This window comes from Diachasmimorpha longicaudata, chromosome 2 (genome assembly GCF_034640455.1).
Source record: "Diachasmimorpha longicaudata isolate KC_UGA_2023 chromosome 2, iyDiaLong2, whole genome shotgun sequence".
Lineage (NCBI taxonomy): Eukaryota > Metazoa > Arthropoda > Insecta > Hymenoptera > Braconidae > Diachasmimorpha > Diachasmimorpha longicaudata.
The window spans coordinates 9,345,636-9,367,149 of NC_087226.1; the positions used below are offsets into that span (position 1 = coordinate 9,345,636).

Sequence of the window (21,514 nt, forward strand, 5' to 3'; positions counted from 1 at the left end):
TTGGCACTTGAAATAGAAAAATTCCCTGCGCTTTAATAGAATGAATACGTCGGCCGGATCGTGTAGGAGATTATGATAGTGATTATGTGGGAAAGGAATGAAAGAGGGTTAGCAGAGAGTTTGCCAAAGTACACGCGTTTTGTCCGTCTCGTCTCGTGATCCTGAAATATTCAAGGAGCCGTCCAACGACCCTCCGTGTCGCCATAGGGATTGACAAATCTGATAAGTCTATAACAAAAGCATTGACAATGAACGAAAGTGCTTCTTCGAATATGCAGTTCCATTGAATAATAAAAATAAAAGCATTTTCCCAAGTTGTATGTTCACGAACAGTGACTCAGGGCAATGAGGAAACTACTGCACATGCAAAAAATCGGATGAAAGAATTTTTCTCCGACAATCTGATCAAATCAACTCTCGGAATGCATTTGCTCACCACTTCCGGGGGATCACACGTTTCCTTCACCGTTATGGCTCGGTGCATTCGCAGAATCACCCTTGAATTTATTTGCATTTTCCATGTGCATATTCTAATTCACATGCGCATGCGCTTGATACATATAAATTACGACTAACTTAACTACACATTAACCACGTCCACTCACCATAATCATTATCATCGTCTCGTCAAAATAGAGGGAAAATGTGGGATCTCCGGCCTGTCAACCGTTATAGTTTATCTTGTCAAAGAAGTCCGGGGCCCACGTGAAATGGATTCTTTTCTTTAAATTTCCACTCGGGGCTACCTACATCGACGATATGTCCCACTCAAGTCAACTCGGGCTACTGTTGAAATGCGAGATTATCCTGTCACACGATTCCCATTTCGAGATGACTGGGAGTGATATTCAAAAAGTATTTCAATCTTTTGAATCGCTCAATTGATCGTAAATTCACTGTATTGCGCACATAATCACCATTACTTCAACCTCCGTATAATTGAAAAGAACAATATTTTTTTTTTTGTTTCAGGTGAGTCATTGCAGATCCATTAACAACGTAGTGCCGTGGCAATTGATTGAAAACCTATATAAGACCTCTATAAACAGATATACACTCTCTGCCATTAGAACCGCACCCGCGCCTATAAACGTCGGAGGGTAAAAAAAAAATAAAAGAAATGGCAAAAGGAAGAACTAAAGAGGAGATAGGTTATGTACTCTCGGATATCCCACGCGCATTCCCCCGAAGCGGCGGGAATGATTGCCAATGGTGTGCCTTCGCTTGTGCGGTATAATCCTGTTTCTCCTTTAACGTTGGCAATGTTGAAGAGGCAAGGGAGAGGTTTTGGTTTATCGAAGAATGCCAGTGGCAAGAACCGTAGGTGAAGAGATGTATATGAAAACCAAACGGAAAGACGAGCTATATGGTATGAGGTAGGAAAGAGTTGGGGGATGAAGTCAATTACATTATGCATATGACCGGGGCGTCGCGTCCGGCAATACAAGAAGCAATCGCTTGTGAGGAGCGACCAGATGCCACTGCTAAATTAACTACCCTATGTAATGACTAATAATGTACCGGCTATTACATTTTGAAATGTAATCGTAATGCATTACACTACTTTCGTAAAAATCATTTGCTGGTAGAAAAACATGAAAATTTTATGAACAGTTGACTAATAGTTTCAACATTAAATCACTGCGCGGACGATAATTCATTCGCGTTCGAAAAGGATAAGAAAAAAGGACAAGGATAATTTATAAAATTTCAGTTGTTTTTTTTTTCTCCGGGAAAGACGGCTGTTACGAAATGTGCGGGAGCTGTCACTCATTCCAGGTATTGGAAAATATTGTTGCCCCAATTTTCCTAATGGACAAATTTTTATGACATAACTGAATTTAAATCGAATTACACGCGATAAAAGAAAATTACGTGCAAAGTGACCATTCCCTGGTATATTGCATAAGTTTTCTGTAAATTTCAGTTTCTTAGCGCGAATGTTTACGATGTGTCATTATAAAAATTACCTTTCAACCCGTAGACATTCCAGAACTAATTCAGTTCGTTAAAGCGACTACTGCCACCTAAAATACTCGGATTATTTTTTACCTTTGTCGAAAAATTCCACTCTCCTGGGTAACAGTTCATAGTCCTTAATGAAGGATAGTGTGACGTGCAAATGCAGATCGATGATAGATCGTGGCTAGTTTCATCTTCCATGTTAATCATTGCAGGCAAGGCGTGCGACATGCGAGACCTTGATATAACGTTCTTTGAACGAGTTTACACACGCGATCTTATCCCCTCATCTATATCTCATACATGTTATGTGTATTTAGCACTTATCCAAGGTCACAAAATGAGCAAGAGTATCGCCGAGACTCGAGTATTAACGATCCACCTAGATGACAAAGTTTATCGGTTTGAAATTTGTTGAAAATCCGGTTAATCGTGACTACTGATATCATTGAACCAGCATCATCGTGATAAAGTTGAAAAATATGAAAAATTTCATGAGAAATAAAAAATTTTCTTGCGAAATGATGATTTACCGCGATTATGGCGATACATGGTGCTACAAAGAACGGCCATCTTTGAGGTGAAACGGTTACAGTGAAGAATGTAACACGATCGAGGGTGGGCTTGGGAGCGAGATGAAAAGCCCTCTTGGTATCGTATTCCTCGTGAGTTTTGTATCAGAAATGGCTGCCTACTGCTGGTGTTGGTTACAAGAACCCATCAGCCATCTTTGGGTGACTTCCTTCTCGCGTGCTTAACTTTCGTAAGGCTTTGCCCATCAGGGTTGGCCGGCAATGAGGATGGATTTGTCAACTCAGCAATAACCTTCTTCCTTTCACGCAACAGCCCCCACCCCTCTGAGCGATTAAAATTCTCCGTATTCACGTTAAATCGCCATAACTGCCTCCACCTATTTGACGAATTTCATTTCCCATATGAGAATTGATGAAGAACGAGAACAATGAAAATATTCGGAGACAGTTGTTCAGAGACAGAATGGAAAAAGAAAGGTGGAGATAAATACCGATTTGATGATATATTGAACTCTCAAAAAAGATACCTCTCTGCACGCGTCCGAAAAACATTGGAGGCTGAATCGACACGCAAAAATCCTAGACGCTATAGCCCTCCAAAGCGAGAAGAAGCCCGCCAGAAATGCGGCGACGTCCCGCAGTGAAGACCGTCTCATCGGTTCACTTACAAATCATTCCAGCTTGACTTTTTAGTGGTTAAAAATGCCTTCTCCCCACTGAGGCATAATAATGGTGAGAGCTTCTTCTGGAAGATAGGCCGATCCGATAATTATGATGCTCGATTCTCTGCGCTTATGGACTCGACGAACCATTCAACTTTGGCTCTATTATGCCTGAAAATGACTAAGAAATGGACCAGTATTTTTTTTTTTCCCCCCATCCTCGTCGCGAGATGAGGCAGAAATGAAGAAGCCAACGAGAAATGTCTCAGTCTTATTGATCCAGAGTCAGCAACAATGTCGCCAAGCAAACGATTCAGTGGTGATAAAGAGAAAGAAGGAGAGGAGGAGAGAAAAAAAAATTGAGAAGAAATCGAAGAGTCGAGAGAGAGTAAGTATAAACGAGGGCGCGGGCAATGGAGAGAGGTTTTGGCAGGCTAACCCGCCGAAGAGTGGTAACCGGAGCTGCCGGGTCCCTTCCAGTACATACCCTGTATATAGTATATACACCCGTGACCTGCTGCGGAGAAGAGAGCCCCCAAGAGATTCGATCGGACGAGGAACGCGAATCGACGTGTTACGATCACCAATACACATAATGTATAACCCCAATGTATTTTCATATAAAATACCCCCTAACATAAAACAACTCGGGAATATTGAAAAATTAACCGAATTGCGGGAGAAAAGCCTTCGTTTTCTCATTTGGTGTTTTACAACGGCAGAAGGGGGTGGAAAAAAGAAGCATCGAGAAACGTGTGAATGAAGCGGCTATCGCATTTCATTCTCACGCTTGGCTTGACAAATTCCTTGTGGAGGGCGAGCGCACTTCCGGCGCTCGCGGGTCTCTCCTCACCTCTGGCTTGATGGGCCCTCGCGCGACCCATATCAGAATTACATTGCTTTGTTAAAACCGCACAGGCGTGATAGCCTAAGACTTCTCCTTTGGATTCAGCCGATTCAAGTAGAGTATAAACAATCAACAATCGTGCTTTAGATCGCCACTCTTTTTGCACGGGGCAAAGCCCAAAAATAATAATAAAAAAAACGGCTCGAAGGAGAGAGTGGGGGGACCGGAGAGAAAATACAGTGAGTGAGCTCGTCAAAATGTTTATAACGCTCTCCGCACGGCACCAAGGTTCCTTATCACTCGGTGAGTATCTCTGTAAGGGGTAAGCCCAACAAGCGATCTGAATGTTGGATAAAAATCCTCTCGTTGGCATACATATATATATAGATATGTATGTATGTATGTATGTATATATATAGGGGTATGTATATGCGCATATATAGATATATGTATATGGGAGTTATGAATATAGTATATAACGGTAACGGGCAAGGGGGAGTGTGTGAAAGAGGGAGGAGAAGGCTCAGGCAGGCGAGATGCGGGCCGACGATTGGTCGACTGCACCCCTTGCGTGCACACGTGGGCGTGCAAGTACGTGCATATACGCGGGTGTTGACGCTTTGACGCGTAGTTCACACACGGTGGCTGTAGCCGAGAGTAGAAAAGAAAAACAGTCAAAGAGAGAGGAAGAGAGAAAATAATAAGGGGGAAAAGAAGCAGGAGGGAAAAGAAAGGCTCGGCAAGCAGCCCGGAGGGGTGGAAGTCATTCTGTTCCTCTCTCGCCTTTGTTTACGTTGGTCCGATCATTAAAATGGCCGCCATATCGAGGCCTCCTCATTGGCTGAGGGAGTTTCCTACACTTGGGTTTTGTTCCCCTTTAGCATTAACCCCCCCTTACTTCCACCCCTCACTCCACCCTGACAGTCATTGTCAGTGAATGCGCATACACGCATCTAATGATTCCTCATCTTGTCGTGGAGAGAAAATCATCGAGAATTTGGCGGCATACAAAGGGAATTGTCGCGCATAGCAAAGGAGACGAGATGAAGAAGAAGAGAAAAAAAAAACACACATCATCATGTTGAGGAAGAAGAAGAAGAAAATGAGAGGGGGAAAACAAGGTAAAATCAACATGGCCAATCACGCGTAACGATTTGCGCCTGGGACACTGTCGCATTCCAAAATCTTGAATAAGTTGAGCATCCGGCGGCACTTTATTTCGTTGGGATGCGTCCTTCACGTCTGCTACCACCGTCAGCCCGAATCAGGATATACTGAGGGCGCTGGATGGTTAACAGACGCTCACTATTCTGTCACCTCGGGGATCTTTCACGTTTTAGGTTGAATGAGGGAGAGAGACGGAAGGTGAGACCTGAGGGCAAAAGGGGGTGAATGATGTTCCGTATAAACACGTGTTTTTGGGGGATAAAAAAAAAGGGTATAGTGAAACGACGTCGAGGAGCGTCGGCGTCGGGCTACCTCGTTTCATGTCGTGTCGTGTCGAGTTGGCAGGTATAGTGAAAACACGACTGGTTCCTACCACTGGGCCCATTCGACTACAAACAAGCCGTATTCGCCAAATTCAGAGTTAAATCCAAACTGAAAACTGCATCAACTTGAGGAATTCATCCTTTTGGGAGCCTTCATTCGGGACTGATTTATACGCCTGAGAAAGTTTTATATTTAAATTGAATAAATTCCGTATTTACCAGTTCTCTCTTACCTGTTTTTTTTTTTCTTTCAACTGAGATTAAAGGCATTAAATTCGTTCATTATTTTTCCTAAATCCCTGACTAATGCGTTCCACGCGCTACAAAGTATTCCCGTTTTCCACAAAAAATCTATTATGTTAATTACACAAACTAACCCGCGAATGGGATTCTAATAACCGCCGTTAATCATCGAGAATCTTTAATAAAACCACCGTTATTATACCTGAAAATATGTATGGGGGAATAATTTAGTATCGATTTAACTATATCTCGCAATAAAACATATTTCAAAATATGTAGAAAGTGCCACATAATTATACTACGTGAAACCTCATAAAAAAAAAAAACAAAAAAAAATAACACTTGGAAGAGCCCATGCATTCCGAACGATAAAAAAATTTCCGTCTAGCGTGTTTTTGCGCAGTGCACACTGATCATTTGATTTGTCGAATAGGAAAAAAACCGTAATTGCCAGGTACTGAAATGCGTGTAAACTTTTTTATGCAGGTGGTTTTCACAGACGAAACGAAAAGAGACTTGAAAACGAAATGTTATGCCAACCAGGAACGCTGAATGTTAGCGTTGGAAATAATAGAGAAACTAAAAACCAAAGCAATATATGTGTTTCCCCTCCCCCTCTCCTCTACCCCCTGATATTTAAACACCGACAGAACTACCAAGCATTGCGAAATCGCAGAGACCCCCAAAAATACTGGGTCTCTGGATACGATAGCCTGCCATTTTCAGTCGTCAAAATATACGTCTGTTGAGTTTAGCCTCTGGGGGCCACTAGCAACGATGAAACCTCTTCAGCTTTTGCGCGATTATCCATTAAAAAACGTACGATTTGGAAACGGTCTAGCCGTTCATTCGAATGGACTCGTTTTTTCCAATGTCCCGACTCAACTCGTAAGAATCTTTATTATTGGTGGCAAAGGCAAAAAATACCAGCTTCACTCGTGTGGGAATCATCAAAAAATATTTGCCTCCGGGCACTTGAAATTATCGATAGCTTCAAAAATGTGGTAGCTATAATTGTAGTGCCACCATTGAATCGGTAGCTCATCGATATTTACGCAAAATCGATTCTCAATTAAAAGAGGGTCTCTGCGGTGCCGTTAATCGTTGGATTCAATTTTTTTTCAGAAGGCTTTTCACTTCAAAAAATGAAAAATGTTTATGTACAGTGTAGTAGCTAGAGAGTTCAAAACGTTTTAATTTACGATGGAAAAAATTGTTTTACCTTAATTATTTGAGGTGCCTTTGAGTTTGAAAGAAAACTAATGAAACATTTGAAAAAATCAATGAGACAAATCGTCGCCTTTGAACAAACTATTTTTCAATGTTCTCAAAAAACTGACACCAACCTGAATTTCTTAATTGGAGCACAAAAACCCATTAATTGTAGACACTTATTTTTCTGCTGCACCATCACACTTGGTTATTATACGAGAAAGTATCTGTAACTCGATCATTCTTCTTATCTCATGTTCGTTAAATGAAAGAGAAAAACAAATTATGCTTACGTGTCGTGAACTCATATTATTCGAGATTAATGAGAAGTGAGTAATCGAGATCCAGTGGGTTTCGCATTAAGACTCCCAAGAAAGCATATCATCGATTCGTAAAACTCCCTGGAATCATTACAACAGTATATTACTACATAATAACAATATAAATCTGTGACATTTTTTTAATATAATTGTGCTCTCATGACGATAGTAGCGTGGGATATGAAAAACATTAACCAATTTATGTCATAGTGGAAATAACAGCTTTCTCGTATAGATGTACTCGTGCAATTAATTCGTTTCGTGTCTAGACAATTATGGAAAACAAGTCTTGGGATCGGTTGTGCAATGTAACTCGACTATAACAACTCATAAAAAATTCATCAAGAAGACTAATTGCTATTAATGACTATCTTGCTTGTGGACAGAGGGAGAATCGAAAAGCTAGAAAAATTAATAATACTAAATGGTAAATTCGTGGCGACTAGCTCGTGACTACAATGCAAGAGCTCAATTCAGGTTATTCAAGCTAAACTTTCTCCTCCTGTCCTATCGTCAGGAGCGAATCGCGATCGGTTCTGAGTCATGATCTCTTGCTTTACAACACACTAAGTTATATATAATTGCTCCTCCCCCATGTGCTTTTTTCACCCCCCGATAATCTCACACGCATTCGGAAGCACCTCTCCTGATTTTATTGAACCCCAAATACTCTATTTATATTTCCTTTACGGCCCTCTTTCTTTCAAAGAACAAGGGTCCATCAACAAGATCTTAAAATTCCGGATGGTCAAATCGTGAGTCACTTCCCACTGACAACAATACGTACATCATAAGGGCACGCACAAAAGCGGTGTGAACACATGATAAACTCGCTAACTCACTGTCATTAAACCCAATTGCGCCGAGGACCATAGTAAAACGTGGCGACAATTCGCTTCATAAAATCAAGATACAAAAGAAAGAATGATGAGTTATTGATTTTGAATAATCAAATTATTAAAACTGAATATGCATCGTCAGACAGGCTTCACTAAATTCTCTACTAAGGGGGAGCTTGAGCTTTTCTAAAATGTTAATGAATCACCCATTTAAGGATGCAATGAAAAAAATATCTCCGTCTCTGTTTGAAAATTTGAAAATAAATTCTACTGTGAAATATTTATAATTCTTTGAAATGTTCGCAGAAATAGATGAGTCTTCATCCTTCTGCTGCTAATAAATCAGCCATTTCGTAAAACTTTGAGTAAAATAAAAATTCAATAATCTTTTCTGTCCCTTGTTAAACTTATTCACGAGCGGGGCAATGAAATTTGAATGTTGTTCCAACAGTGCACCCGTGCTACCAGAAACAAAATTATATGTATAAATATATTGACGCGACATGGAAGCTAGTAAATCGAGTGGAAAAAGGTTGTCTCGTCTGACAAGGGCATTTAATATGATAAATACCAAAAAAAAATGGATTGCCCAATGATTGCACACAGAGGCCACCATAATATCAACACTCGTGGGAGACCAAACAAAAATTTATATAGCCTATACGGATGAGAAAAATTGTTATTGGAGAAATTTGATATAGAGCTGATCCATTGTGTAGAAAAGCGGATTATTAGTGGGAGATGATGAACGATTGAGCCACATGAGATGCCAGTATACACACAGTTGAAATGAGGCCCTTAAACATGAGGGAGCCCTGGAATGGACAAGGGGGGAAACGAGTCAGGATGACGGAGGCAAGAAGCATTCCGTGTTATATGTTGCATTAGTTCGGGTTTGTACGTTGTGGTTTGGAGAGGGGCTAGACGATGAGATATCTGGGAATGATTTCATGGGCTGCATTCTCTGGCAGCCCCGAACAAGTATACCGAGATACAAGGCCCATCTGGAATAATAGAATACCATTTGCCATTGTGTATTCGCCCCCATCCCCTCATCCCTCTATCTCTCTTCACTCTTTTCATCAGCACAGTCAATGTCACGTGAATAAATACACCAATTCTCCTATAGCAATGAATCTATCTCATTTTTTTAACATTCATTTTACCATAAAGAATGTGCCTCTAGCACCGTAAAGTATTGCCGTGCAAATTGTTCCACTCAAGTCTGACCTCTCTTTATACAAACTGAAAAAAGTGAGCGAGAGGGAGAGAGAGAGAGAGTAAATAGAATCGTGTGAGAAAATAGAATAAAATTTCAAATTGCCAACGTCACAAATGCGACCTAATTTCGGACGGGTCGCTTTTATTCTACGGTTAATACCGGGAAAATTTCGTTACCATCGTGTCGCTCCATATCTCCATCCTCAAAGAGTAACAGTATAGAGAGAAGAGGAGAAAGAGGCGAAGCTTATTGCTTGTTGGGAAAATATAAAAAAAAAAAAGCTTAAAGGATAAAAAAGAGAGGGATAAGGGAAAGAAAAATAACATCGTGACGACGACCGTGACTCTATGGCGCCAATGATACTGCTGGAGAAACTTTCAAAAACAATGAGGCAATATGGCTCCATTGTCCTCCCATCGCTCTGAGCTATCGGGAGAGGAAAAAAGAAAAGCAATGAAAATAAAAAAAGAAAACAAGAAGGGAAAACTAGAGTCCACTTATTATAAAATAAACATTAGGAAACCCCCTCCATTCCTCCGTCGCTTGGGACAGACTTTTGGCAAACTTCTTAGGAATGGCTGGTCAGTTATTGTTTGACCTCGGTGGGATGCACAGCGGGATGAATCATCCCCTCGTTGACTGAAATCTGAAAACATACTGAACGCACACCTGTCCCTGAAATAATTCCCAAATAACTCTCGAGGGCAGGGGGCCCTCAGTTGGGGCTCTAAAAGTGAAAACTGCTTAGAGAACAGTCAAAAGACGATTCAAGGAAGTTTGTATATTTAGGACTCACACTTATCCTTATTTTCCCATTTTCGTTTGTATAGCCGGAGTAAAAAAAAAGTCACCCTCAAAATGTTGTACCTACACTTTACCTCTGCCTCTACCTCAAGGCGTCTACAACACTTGGAAGAATTGCGGAGACAAATATTTGCTGAGCATTATAACTCAACTGTCGCTATATTCACCATCAAGTGTAGGGGCCTTAATAGATCGTAAGAACGAATTACCCAGTGGCTTACATTTTGTTTTAATACATGGCATTGTACGGAGAGATTCGATATGGGGTCAGCGATCGGAGAGTACCGACCTGCGGGGCCTCGAGAGAGTTTGTTTGAGAAAGATTTAAAGATGTTGGACTTACCGAGCGTGACTTGATTTTATTATAAACTCCTCTCCAACCCAATCCTCCCATTTTACTCCTTTTACATCGATCGCCTTCTCTTTCCCTTCTTTTATCATCTCAAAACTCGTCCCTATCCCACATCCTCTTTCGTCTTTGGGCCATTTTTTTCATCCTCACTGCCCACATTCATTTATTCATTCTCAATCTATTCTTTCGAAAAGCCACGAACCAATCAGTTGTATTGATGTGTCGGTTGAATTTAACTGGACAATCATGGAAAAATTCTCGGATTCGATAGGTGACTAGTCGGACATGGACTCTTCGTGGGTAGATACCGGTTTATTTTCCATAGGTCGGATAGTTTAAAAGAGCCGGTATGAGATGTGTGTCTAATATCATCTTGGGAATGCCGGATATTCTTCAAATCATGGCGCCACAGCGTATATTCACTGTTCAAAATGTTGGATGGATTCATAATGACGTTGAAAATTTAGTCGAGTAAATTGAGCGAGTGGAATCAAGTTAATTCAAAGTGGAGCAAAATCGAGATGTAGCTGTCATCGTTAGGAGCAGAGAGACACTCTCGACATAAGTGGTCGATGAATACGAAAGAAAAAAAAAGAGAAAAAAAATCAAGTAGAAAAAGCCAAGTGATTTGTCTCCGCAGACCACCGCGAAACAACTACATTTTTTTTTTTTTTCAACTACTTTGGGAAATGGCTGTAGGTCGCTTCAACCAATATCCTGATAAAATAGATCTATAGCTTTTAAAATAAAATAAAAATCCATGACATGTCGGATGATTGAGTGAGAGTGGAGAAATGCATGGAGCCGTTCAACTTTTGTTTAATATCGTGGCAAGTTAGAGAGAGGAAAAGGGGCTGATGTGATGCTGCTGGAGTGGGGATGAGGGGGAAGAATTTAGCCGTAGGTACTCGTACATCTCCGGCTGTCCTCGGTTGAAATCGTAGGAGGCATCAACGAAGCGCCTGCTGCCGACAATCCCCTCGGCCAACAGACGCGGTTGCGACTCCACTCGGAAAGGCTGTGTTATATTCAAACTCTCCGAGTTTTCTCATTCAACCAAAACTCGAGTACTCGTGTATGTGTTTCAGTGCGCGTTTACATACACAAATAATTGATATTTCACCGACAATCGGGTATTCGATAACAAAGCGATTCATGTTATTTCCTGTTCATTGACTTTTTATTTTTGTTTATCATTTCTGTGGGTGTTTGTGTTCATACTTTGATTGGATATTGATAAAATTGAGTGGTATACTGGTCGAAGAGGTGCTGGAAACCGCGTGTGAACGGAAGTTGATGGAAAAAGACGAGATATTTACTTCCATTTTGCTGGTGTACTTTATCCTTAGTTTACTCTAACGCGTACAAGGCAAATGGTGGAATAAGTAATAAAGGATATATCTGAGGGAATAGAATGTACATGGGATTGTGTCAATTGATTTGGATAATTTAACACATGTGATAAGCCCATTCTCACGGATACAACTCGAGTGTTTCACAACCCTAGATGCGTTTAGAACCCCTGTATACCGTCTTATCGTAACTGTAGCCGGAAATGCAAAACACTTCCGGCGTCTCCGAGGTAAACGTCAGGGTTGACGGTATGCGGAACAATTACCATTGGATATACCCGAGCATAGTAACGCAATGAATGATCAGGATCACTGAATAAAATTCACTTGTCGAGCCCAAAAGTGATAGTGAAGAAAAAAAAGAAAAAAAAAAGTTCGATTACGATAATCCACATTATTCTACGAATGGAAATACCAGAAAAGTGTGACTGTAACGAGGTGGAGAATCAAAGTGGATCAATCTTCATAGTGTAATAGTGTGTATGGATGTGGTCGGTTGGTTTTGGTGGAATGTGGATGGTGGTAGACAGCGAAAACGACGAAGGTGGTGGTGTGTGGATTTATTAACAAAAGGAGCACTAATATTCTCCATTGTGCACCAACAATAAAAATCCAATCGGCCAGTTGTTACGATGGTTTCCCCGTCATGCGTAACTCTGGTTTTCCTCATTTGTCTGCAAACAGTATTGCTGTCGACTGTGAGCAATTGTGCGAAAACCAGTAATATGTATTGGAACACGACGAATTCAATGTAAGTTCTCATACAATCCTATGATAGTCATTATATTTTACAATGCATTATTACCCCGCTATACGTACGTTAAATACGATTGGTGCATTCAATAGTCTGCTTTTATATCACGAGTCCAATAACAAGGGAGCCGAGAAAATCCCGTTCTCGTATGTAATAACATATATTTGTTACACATATGTGATGTTTAAGCTCGGTGATTTCGATGCCGGTAACACAGCGCCCCCTCGGAGCCAGGTAAACCCCTCCAGTACCATCTTTTCGTTAGTCATAAAACCGACAAAACGAGATTTTTTTTTTTATGGTGTTATATATTCTCAGTCCTATCTCTCCGCGTAGAAATTCCTAAGACTCTCAGGGACGAGGTGTGGGGAGGGGAGGGATTTTATTATTATTATTATTATTTTTATTATCCTTCAGCTGATAGCTGTGAGAGGTGAAACTCGCTTGCCGTCGGATCGAAACTCACATGTACACTCAAAACTAGGATCTACAGCTTGTATTATGCAAATTTTAAATTCAACCACTGATAGGACGATCAAATTATCGAAGTGTCCTGGGTGACGTGAGGAAATTTATTAAAACCCGTTTTAGTAATCAATGAACGTGCTTTATACTCGATGATATTCATTTAACATTGAATTCGCATTGTTAAACTTTCAAGCATTCTTGATATGTCGTCAATGCGTACTTATCTCCTCCGCCAACATATTCCTTTGGTCTTTTCCTTGAAGAGAATTCCTGACAGCGGCGATTCAACGTTCGTTTCTCGATTCATGTAAATCACCCTCCTCCATGTATTCTTCGTTCCGTGACATGGATACTCAGTGAAAAATCATACATCAATGTTGAACGTTGAAAAATAAAAAGTCCAAAGCAAATGAACGATACAATTACAAATGGGTGGAGAAATTATTTTGGTGAATCAAAACACTGGCCATTGTTCGGCATTTCCTTTTTTAACGTAGTTTTTACTTCTTTCATTCACATTCTTTTGGCCCCAAACAAAAGATCGTTCTCATTTTGTTTCTTTTTTTTATTCACTTGTATTTTTCTTCACAACATCAGCGATTTATTTTGTTCATTATCTCCTAAACTGGCATCAAACACAGTACAAAACCGGAAGTCAAGGAGGCAACGGTTACACGCCCACGTACTGCACGCACGTGCACTTTCTCGCGCCCTCTACTTGCTCACATTCCAGGTCACATTGATATTTTTTCACTACTCATCCATATTCATGATTTTTTTTTTCATTTTAATTGTCCGTTAAAATACTGATAATTTTTGAATAATTTTTCACGATTAAACAAGATGAGTAACACTGATACATGGAAGAAACAAGGGTTAGATGCGGCTTGGTGCAGCTGCTTCCTGTGAGAAAACAGCCCCTGTAAATGAAAAAGCCGGTGCCGGTGATTTCCAAAACCACTTGTAAAATCCCTCTCCCCCAGGAAAAAAAAGACTGATCTATCTGGGGTTTTAAAATAAACCACCAGTCGGACATACAGCACCCACGGGAATTTGTCGCGTGTATAATTTCATGCAACTACAACAGGGCGGCCTCCCAATATCGTAATGCGCCCAAAACACGAAGGGGGTACAACGAAAAAAAAAAATGGAAAAAAGATGAGCCCCATTTGTATACACACCGAGTGATTCCCATAAAAAAAATGATAATAATTGTTGTATCAAAAATATGTAGCCGTCATGTGGCCCTCGAACCGACAACACTTATTTCTCTACCTCGTCTGGTTTTTCTTGATTTCTTTGCTTGGGTAACCCCATGAGACCTCAAACTCGACCAACCATGAAGATTTCAACGAGATTATGTGAAATTTAAAATTAAGATAGCCGTGGTTTTATATCGTGTATATGGCCTCCCTGAGAGACCAACAATCGGTGTAAATTCTTTTCTCTAGTTTTCTTCGTCTTTTTTTTTTCTCTCGTCCCCCTGAAACTCACGCACTGGAGTAAGATTTGTAACTAGTGTACCGATGACACAATAGAGATTTCCGCCCCATCACACACTGGAAGAGAGGCACCCGGAAGACTCCTTCGGACGCCAGTCATTTCTTTGTGGAGACCCGAGACACACAAAAGCGATAGTGAAAGAGATAAAGACGAGTGCTCTGATGTATGCAAGGGTGGGATGTACATGCAATACATATAACTGGGTGCAAAAGCGAAACAGAGAAGAGGTTGAGAGAAAAAAAAAATGAAAAATGAGAGATAGAAAAGAAAAGGAGGAGAAGAATGAGATGGATGGTAAGAATGTACAAAGTGCGTATGAGGGCACGGACCGCTTGTAAATCCATGAAGGAGCCGGCTCTTGTATCCGATGTAACGTGGCAATGGGTGGAGGAGAGAATTTAGGGTCGCACAAGAAGGAGTAAGTGAGATGAAGATAAGTGAAGGGGGTGGGTGGATAGGTGCAATGAAATCTGCGTTTTCATATTATTTTTCATCGTCTTCACAAGGAACCGATTCAATTTACACGTCTGTGTCTAAAATTTCATTCCCCCGTAGATTTTGCTTTATTCTTGAACTTATTTTCCATTCCATGCCAAGATGAGAGAAATGAGTTTTAAAAAAAAAATATGTGAAGGGGATGGAGAAAAGATATGTGCTTATGGGTGGGTCCCTGGGATACACCAAGTTTTTCAAATCAAATCCCTCATTGTCGGGTGAGTAATTCGAGGAGGATCGAAATAACCCATTATCCCGTAATGAGCGGCGCATTCACCGTTTCGGGGTGTTTCAAACGTGTATATATGTATGTAATAATGTATGGGTTATATACGTGTGTACATATCTCTCCCTCTTTCGGTCGGTGAGCAACCGTTATCCTGCGGCGCTTACACGCACTTTCGTCTCTCATTTTGCTGAGGGATCGTCCTCTCACGAACGTCGCTCTTCAACGCGTCAAAAAAACTATATACATAATATATAAAAGTATAGTATATGATGTCGGCAAGAAATTGAAAAAGAAATGGAGGGAAAAAAAAAGAATGAGAAACATTATTAACTGCTACCACGACGTGCAATTCGACGAAACAAGCACCTCAATGCTTGCACGCAGTGCAAGACTCCTCGATGTTACACCTCCAGGAGGTATTTTTCAATGCTAACCTCGGTTGTGTCCGGGTTGAAGCACCAGAGATATCCCTGTTTGATCCTCAAGATGATCGCATTTAGCGTAGCTTCCGGGGATTTATCTCACGCCCAAATATTCACTCAGGAGAATACCATCATTCCAGATTGATGAACTACATGAGCCCTAAACCCACAAGTGATTAATCCATTTCCATTCCATTTCAATAATGGTAGATAAGAATTGAGATACACGAGAAACATGAGGACCTACATTATTCCTTCACACACATTGACTCACCGAGAAAAGAGAATTTTCCTATATCCAATTACGTTTCCTGTTTCCAAAAAAGTAAGGAATTCTCCCCCTTATTACGGAGGATCACGTGTTGGCATCCCATTCCCAGCGTGATTATTTCACTGACAATGAAGATAGATTCTTTTAACAGCTGCTTCAGCTCAACAACTCGGAACTTCTCCACTCAAGCATTTTTATGAATTTTCATTTTTTTCCTCTCCAAGTCACCAAGAATCCCGATAAACCTGTAGAGGAACCATCGACTTGGGTTTATACTTCTCAAAGTCTCACGATGAATCGTCCTGTTTCACGAGATCTCCTCGGAGGCAAGAAATGCCCATAATCTAGATAACCGGCTTTCTACCTCGTTGCATCTATTCTCTACTACCTACTTCTTTCCCATTTTTACTCCTCCCTTTTTTACAACTTTAGCCTGTGAAGTTTGATGGTCCCGAGGCTCTTTTCCTTTCCACGCACAAGTCCCGTTTATCTCACTCTCTCATATACCAGGAAAAGATTCCACAGCCATTTGAAAATAATATGCTTCAGGTTTGTTTCAATGAAGATGAGGAATGTCTTACATGGATTCTCATCATGTTCACTTAGGGACCAAATGACACGTGTTTTCCGTGCGTGTCGGACGTCCACCTACCGAAAAAAAAAAAAATGGACAAAACCAAGTGAGGAATAAAATCATAATAATACTGGCAAGAGGACTCTGAAGGAATAGGCCGAAACGGGAAGCAGAGTATCGGGTGTCAAGCGAAGCCGTTTTCTTTCACTATAAAGACGTATATACGCCTTGTTAATGAACTCAACGACTAGCTTGTCTCGGATAATTACGTCAACTTCGTGTTCCATACGACCTGACCGTTGAATTAGAGACATCGATCGTACAGATAAGGTCGAAAATTTGTATAGAAGTTGAAAAAAGAGGTAAAAAAAAAAGTGTGATCAGAGAACATCATCCCATCATACGACACCTGTGCTTCAAAAGTATATTCAGATTATAGGTTTACTAATTTTCCCTCTTTTTCTCTTCTTTCCCGTCATCTCAACGCCTGTGGCATTTCGTCTCGAGAGCTGTCGCACGCCAGCGACTGTGACAATTCAACAATAAATACCCCAATTACGAAAGAATTAAAAAAAACCACCATCAACATGAATTCAATATTATCGCCCACAGTATTCCACGATATAATGTAATTACCCATCGACTATTGCACAATCACACCACTCGATGATTTAATTCAAGAGTTCTCTGAATGCGAGTTTCAAACTTTCCTCGGGGGATATAATTTTTTCTTCACCATTGAATTTGTTCTCACTTGAGAATATAAACTTGGATAATGATTGGTTTTGTATTTACGTCATGTCAGTGAAAAAAAAAAATCAAGGAACAAGGCTTTGTCCATGAGACGAAGGGAAAGGAAAATAAAAAATGAATCGAAATGAAAGAATGGAGAACAAGGAATTTCAGCTGTAGCTCTCAAGAAAATTGACTGTACACGCAACAGGGACTTTTACCGGAGCCATCGGAAACATTTTTTAGGCCCAAAAATAACTGTTTCATTTCTAAAACTCCAAATCCGGCGACTAGACACTTTAATAACCTAGTAATATTAATTGATGGTGGAAAAAAGGGGGCCTTAATGAGCCGTTGTACTTTATACTTCCTCGAATGAATGTAGGTTTACGTTGAAAAATATGTAGAATACAGGGCTTTAAATTCATTTACCACAGATGATCGGCTAATAGAGTTTCGAGAATGCGGTGGAGGAAAATACGAAGCGTAACGCCCCTATATGAGGATCACATATTCAGCTACTCGACTAGTCCCTATTTCATCCGGAAAAAAAAAATGTTGAGTGGAACCTCCACTTGGAAAAGAGGGCAGATGCGGACAGTCGTGTGCAATGGCCCTAAGAAAAAAAAAAAAAGGAAGAAAGAAACAGCTGCTCTACTCTGTTCTCTACCCTCTACGCCGTGAGTTATGTTGTGATTCCACCATGGGACGTATTTTTTTTACCACAGTGAAAAGTATATACACGTGTACCCCAGCACGCACACGTCATGTATTTCGTAAACACGTGTATAAGCCCCAGCCACTTTTAAATTTTAATTTGTTATTTAATCCTCTTCTTTTTCATTTTTAACATCAAGCTCACTCCCGTCAGACATGATCGATCCGTGTGGTTTAAAACAAACCAAAAGAGATCAAAATGAAAAATAAACTTCCGAGGGATCTCATTTTATTTATTTATTTCATTAATTTTTTTCTTCTCACGAAAGTGTATATATTGGCATTCCTCTTCCACACTTTGTATATCTCTTATTTCTTCATTCTCCGGGCGGGCCCCCATCCTTGATGGATATTATCTTCAATGTGTAATCTCCCCCGGTGATTTGGTGGGTTGGTATGTGATAACGTCCGGATGTAATCTTCGAAAATCATATTTTTCAACAGTCATTGGTAATTATAATCGTATTGTTCGAAAATTTCCAATTTGATGGATCTACTCCGGGCCCTGATCAACTCGATTATATAGCAGGTAAAAAACAACCCACATACGCACGCACACACATACACACTCACACATTCGCGTGTACATGTCTACATAAAATGAAATATAACGTGACTAACAATTCTGAGAATCCTCCAGGTGAGGATGGGAGCCATTGGCTATACTATCGAGGCCCATCTCGTTCATATTCGTGTGTATCATGGTGAGTCGATGTATGTGAATGCTTTGGAGAATGAGAGGAGGCTGTGAGAGACGGAGGTGGAGCAGAGGCCCAGAACTCGAAAAGTTTCTAGTAATCGATTCTTGGGTGGACGTTTCCCCGTTTCGTTTCTCATCTGTCTCTCTTGCCCCAACATTGAGGGATAACGAAAAAGAACGCCGCGGAAATTTATACCTGACTGAAGGCCCCAAAGGCAAAGGCGAAACCCAAAAAGATGCATCCCTCCCTTCAATGGTTTTGGACCTCGAAAAACCCGGGCGGTGGTTATATTCAACTGTGAAACGAAAAATATATGCTTTCGAGCAAAATAGCCTGCGAAACCCGGCGCGCACACACTCGTCTTTCCTTTATTCTTTTGGTGAACACGTGAACACCAATCGGACTGGCCGAACTTCAAGGGGACAGCTACAGAAAGATACGGTGAATGAAGAAAAAAAATGTGTGAAACACCGGGTTTCCGAAAATAGAAGAATACTTCTTTGAGCTTTTTCTCAAACAAAACGAAGTGGAAAATCCCTCAAGTAGGCGCTTAGGGCAGACTTTTATTGTGCGTTCAACACCATTTCAATTTTTTTTTTTTCTTCAGTTTTCATGGGTCACGGCACATCCCCTCTCGAATTCTCGATGGGAAGAAAAAAGTTGAAAAATTTTTTTTCTTTATTAAATGGAATTTGTAAACTGAGACCACGAACAGCACGATGGCCATCGGGCAGTGTGATGAATGTCGGTGTAAATTTTGAAAAAAATATCCCTGTCTCAAACGCCCAACAGCTGCTTTCCATCATTAACATTTAAAATACCATAGGTAATAATACAATTTGGGGAACACACGGTAATTGCTTTAATATTCGATGGCCATCAACATAAATACATATAATGACCATTGGAAATACCATGGGAATAGACTTTTGATGCAATATAATTCTATTTATCTTGCCCCCATTTGGGTTAACTTGAAAAACAGAGCAGACCGCAATGGGCCGTGGGTGACGATGTTTCATTTCACAATTCCCAGTGGATTTCAGCTACCTGCCGGCTTACACCTATAATCAAGTGGGTCACTTTTTTCAGTTCGCGCGACAAACGCACGGGAAAAAAGTGGGTGGGAGGGGTAGACCAGGAGAAAAAACAAATATTTCAAGGGAAAAAAAAGGGAAGATGTGTATTTGTGGTAGTTGGTTTGGGGCTGTATCCTTGGAGAGAGTCTTCGAGGTATACAAGAGGGCCCAGGTATAGGCCCCCCGAGGCCAGTCGCACACATAAATGAACAAAGAGACTCCTGCGAACCTTCTCCCCCAACCAATGTTGAAACCCCACCATTTGTCTACGAACCAATCTCAAATTTATACCGGTTTTAAGAGCAATTGTTAATGATAAATACCAGTGGTACACCACCTTGGTGTTTTTGGCACAAGTGATTACATTCGAAAGAGTGATTTTATTTATTTTTTATTGTATGACCAAAGTGTTTCCATTATTGGATTCGTGAAATATATCCCCATTGTATGGAAACCAAATAAAAGGAGGCAAAAAATTATTACATTCAATTGGAAAAAGAGATCTAAAAAAGTATCACATATGAAGTTAAATAAATTGGTACGTTAACTCCCCAGACAGAGAATACCAATTTACCCCAGAAATACATTTCGCCAAGAATGCCGTGTACGTCTGTCTCCAAATGGAATAAATATTTAAAGTAAACTAATAATAGTGTAGACGTAGTACGTGCCACACCGATGACATTTTAAGGATCAAAAGAATCCGACGACAGAAGTTAAGTTATTGTTGCTTTCAATTATAATGTCAGGTGCATTGGTTTTTACAGTAAAAATAAATAAACCAAATGCGAGAGATTAATGCTGGTTAATTCAATAGAATCCTCGAAAAAGGCAGCATCTGTCACGGTTAGGAAGATAGTAAACCGACAGTTCTCCAAAACTATAACGCATACAGTAACGACAAACGCCACACATTTTTGGATCTTTTGCTCCACCCATTGCGGGCTCTTTGACGTCGTTGGCTTTGATATTTCTACCAGAATATCCCTGCTTTGCTTTTTCATCTGTTTCTTCATCTCCACCGCCTTATTACCGTGTCTCTTCATTCGCGTGGTAAAAGCCACGTGACAAAAAATGAAGAGCAACGAAAAAATAATAACTATGAAAACCATTAATTGATTTTTACTTGTCAGCACGTTCTCATAAGCCCCTCTCACTGATTTTCTTTTTTTTTTTATTACTCCAATACCGTTACTCATCCTACTGGGGATTCCGATTATACGACAAATTCAGTATACGCCCACTTTTTCGATATTCCAATTTGTCCGATTCGCCAAACTGTCTCGCCCATAAATTGGAAACGTATCCGTTTTTACTCCAATTACGGGCTTCCAATGAAGTGTCTAAAAATTTTCATTCGCGGATGGTATCATCACCGGAGCAACACCGGTATCGGGCAATATGATTTGCTGTTAAGAAAACGTAAGAAGTGGAAGGGAAAAAAAACACAGCCCAAGACCAGAATGTGAATAAAAAAAAAAGGGCTGTATAGAACAGGGGTGGGGGGAAGCCGTCGGTTCACACCAAAAGACAAAGAGCTGCAAAGAGAAACGTGAAGAGAAGAGAAGCGAAGTAGAGGGTGGGGAGTGAGAGAGGTGGCAGGTTAGCTCGAAACGAACACGTACGATGCCGCAAAATCGAAGCTGAGGTGGGCGTCCACACGGTTGTCGGCGTTCACAAACACATGGACATATATACTGACGATATAGTGGAAGAGATATATATACAACA

General features: G+C 40.5%; 1 protein-coding gene across 6 annotated transcripts in view; it reads left to right on the top strand.

Moving 5' to 3' along the window:
* The window catches only part of LOC135172709 (ephrin-B2), a 228,783-nt gene that overhangs the window by 199,644 nt on the left and 7,625 nt on the right, over window positions 1–21,514 (top strand). Inside the window, exon 2 of one of the 6 annotated variants that reach the window (XM_064138997.1) lies at window positions 973–1,376. The exons of 4 other annotated variants lie outside the window; for them this stretch is intronic. In XM_064138997.1, coding sequence (XP_063995067.1) covers window positions 1,303–1,376 — 74 coding nt within the window. In that variant the 5' untranslated portion in view covers window positions 973–1,302. Of the gene's footprint in view, window positions 1–972; window positions 1,377–11,483; window positions 12,590–21,514 lie in introns of those variants that run through there. One more of the 6 variants, XM_064138996.1, reaches the window with a different exon arrangement.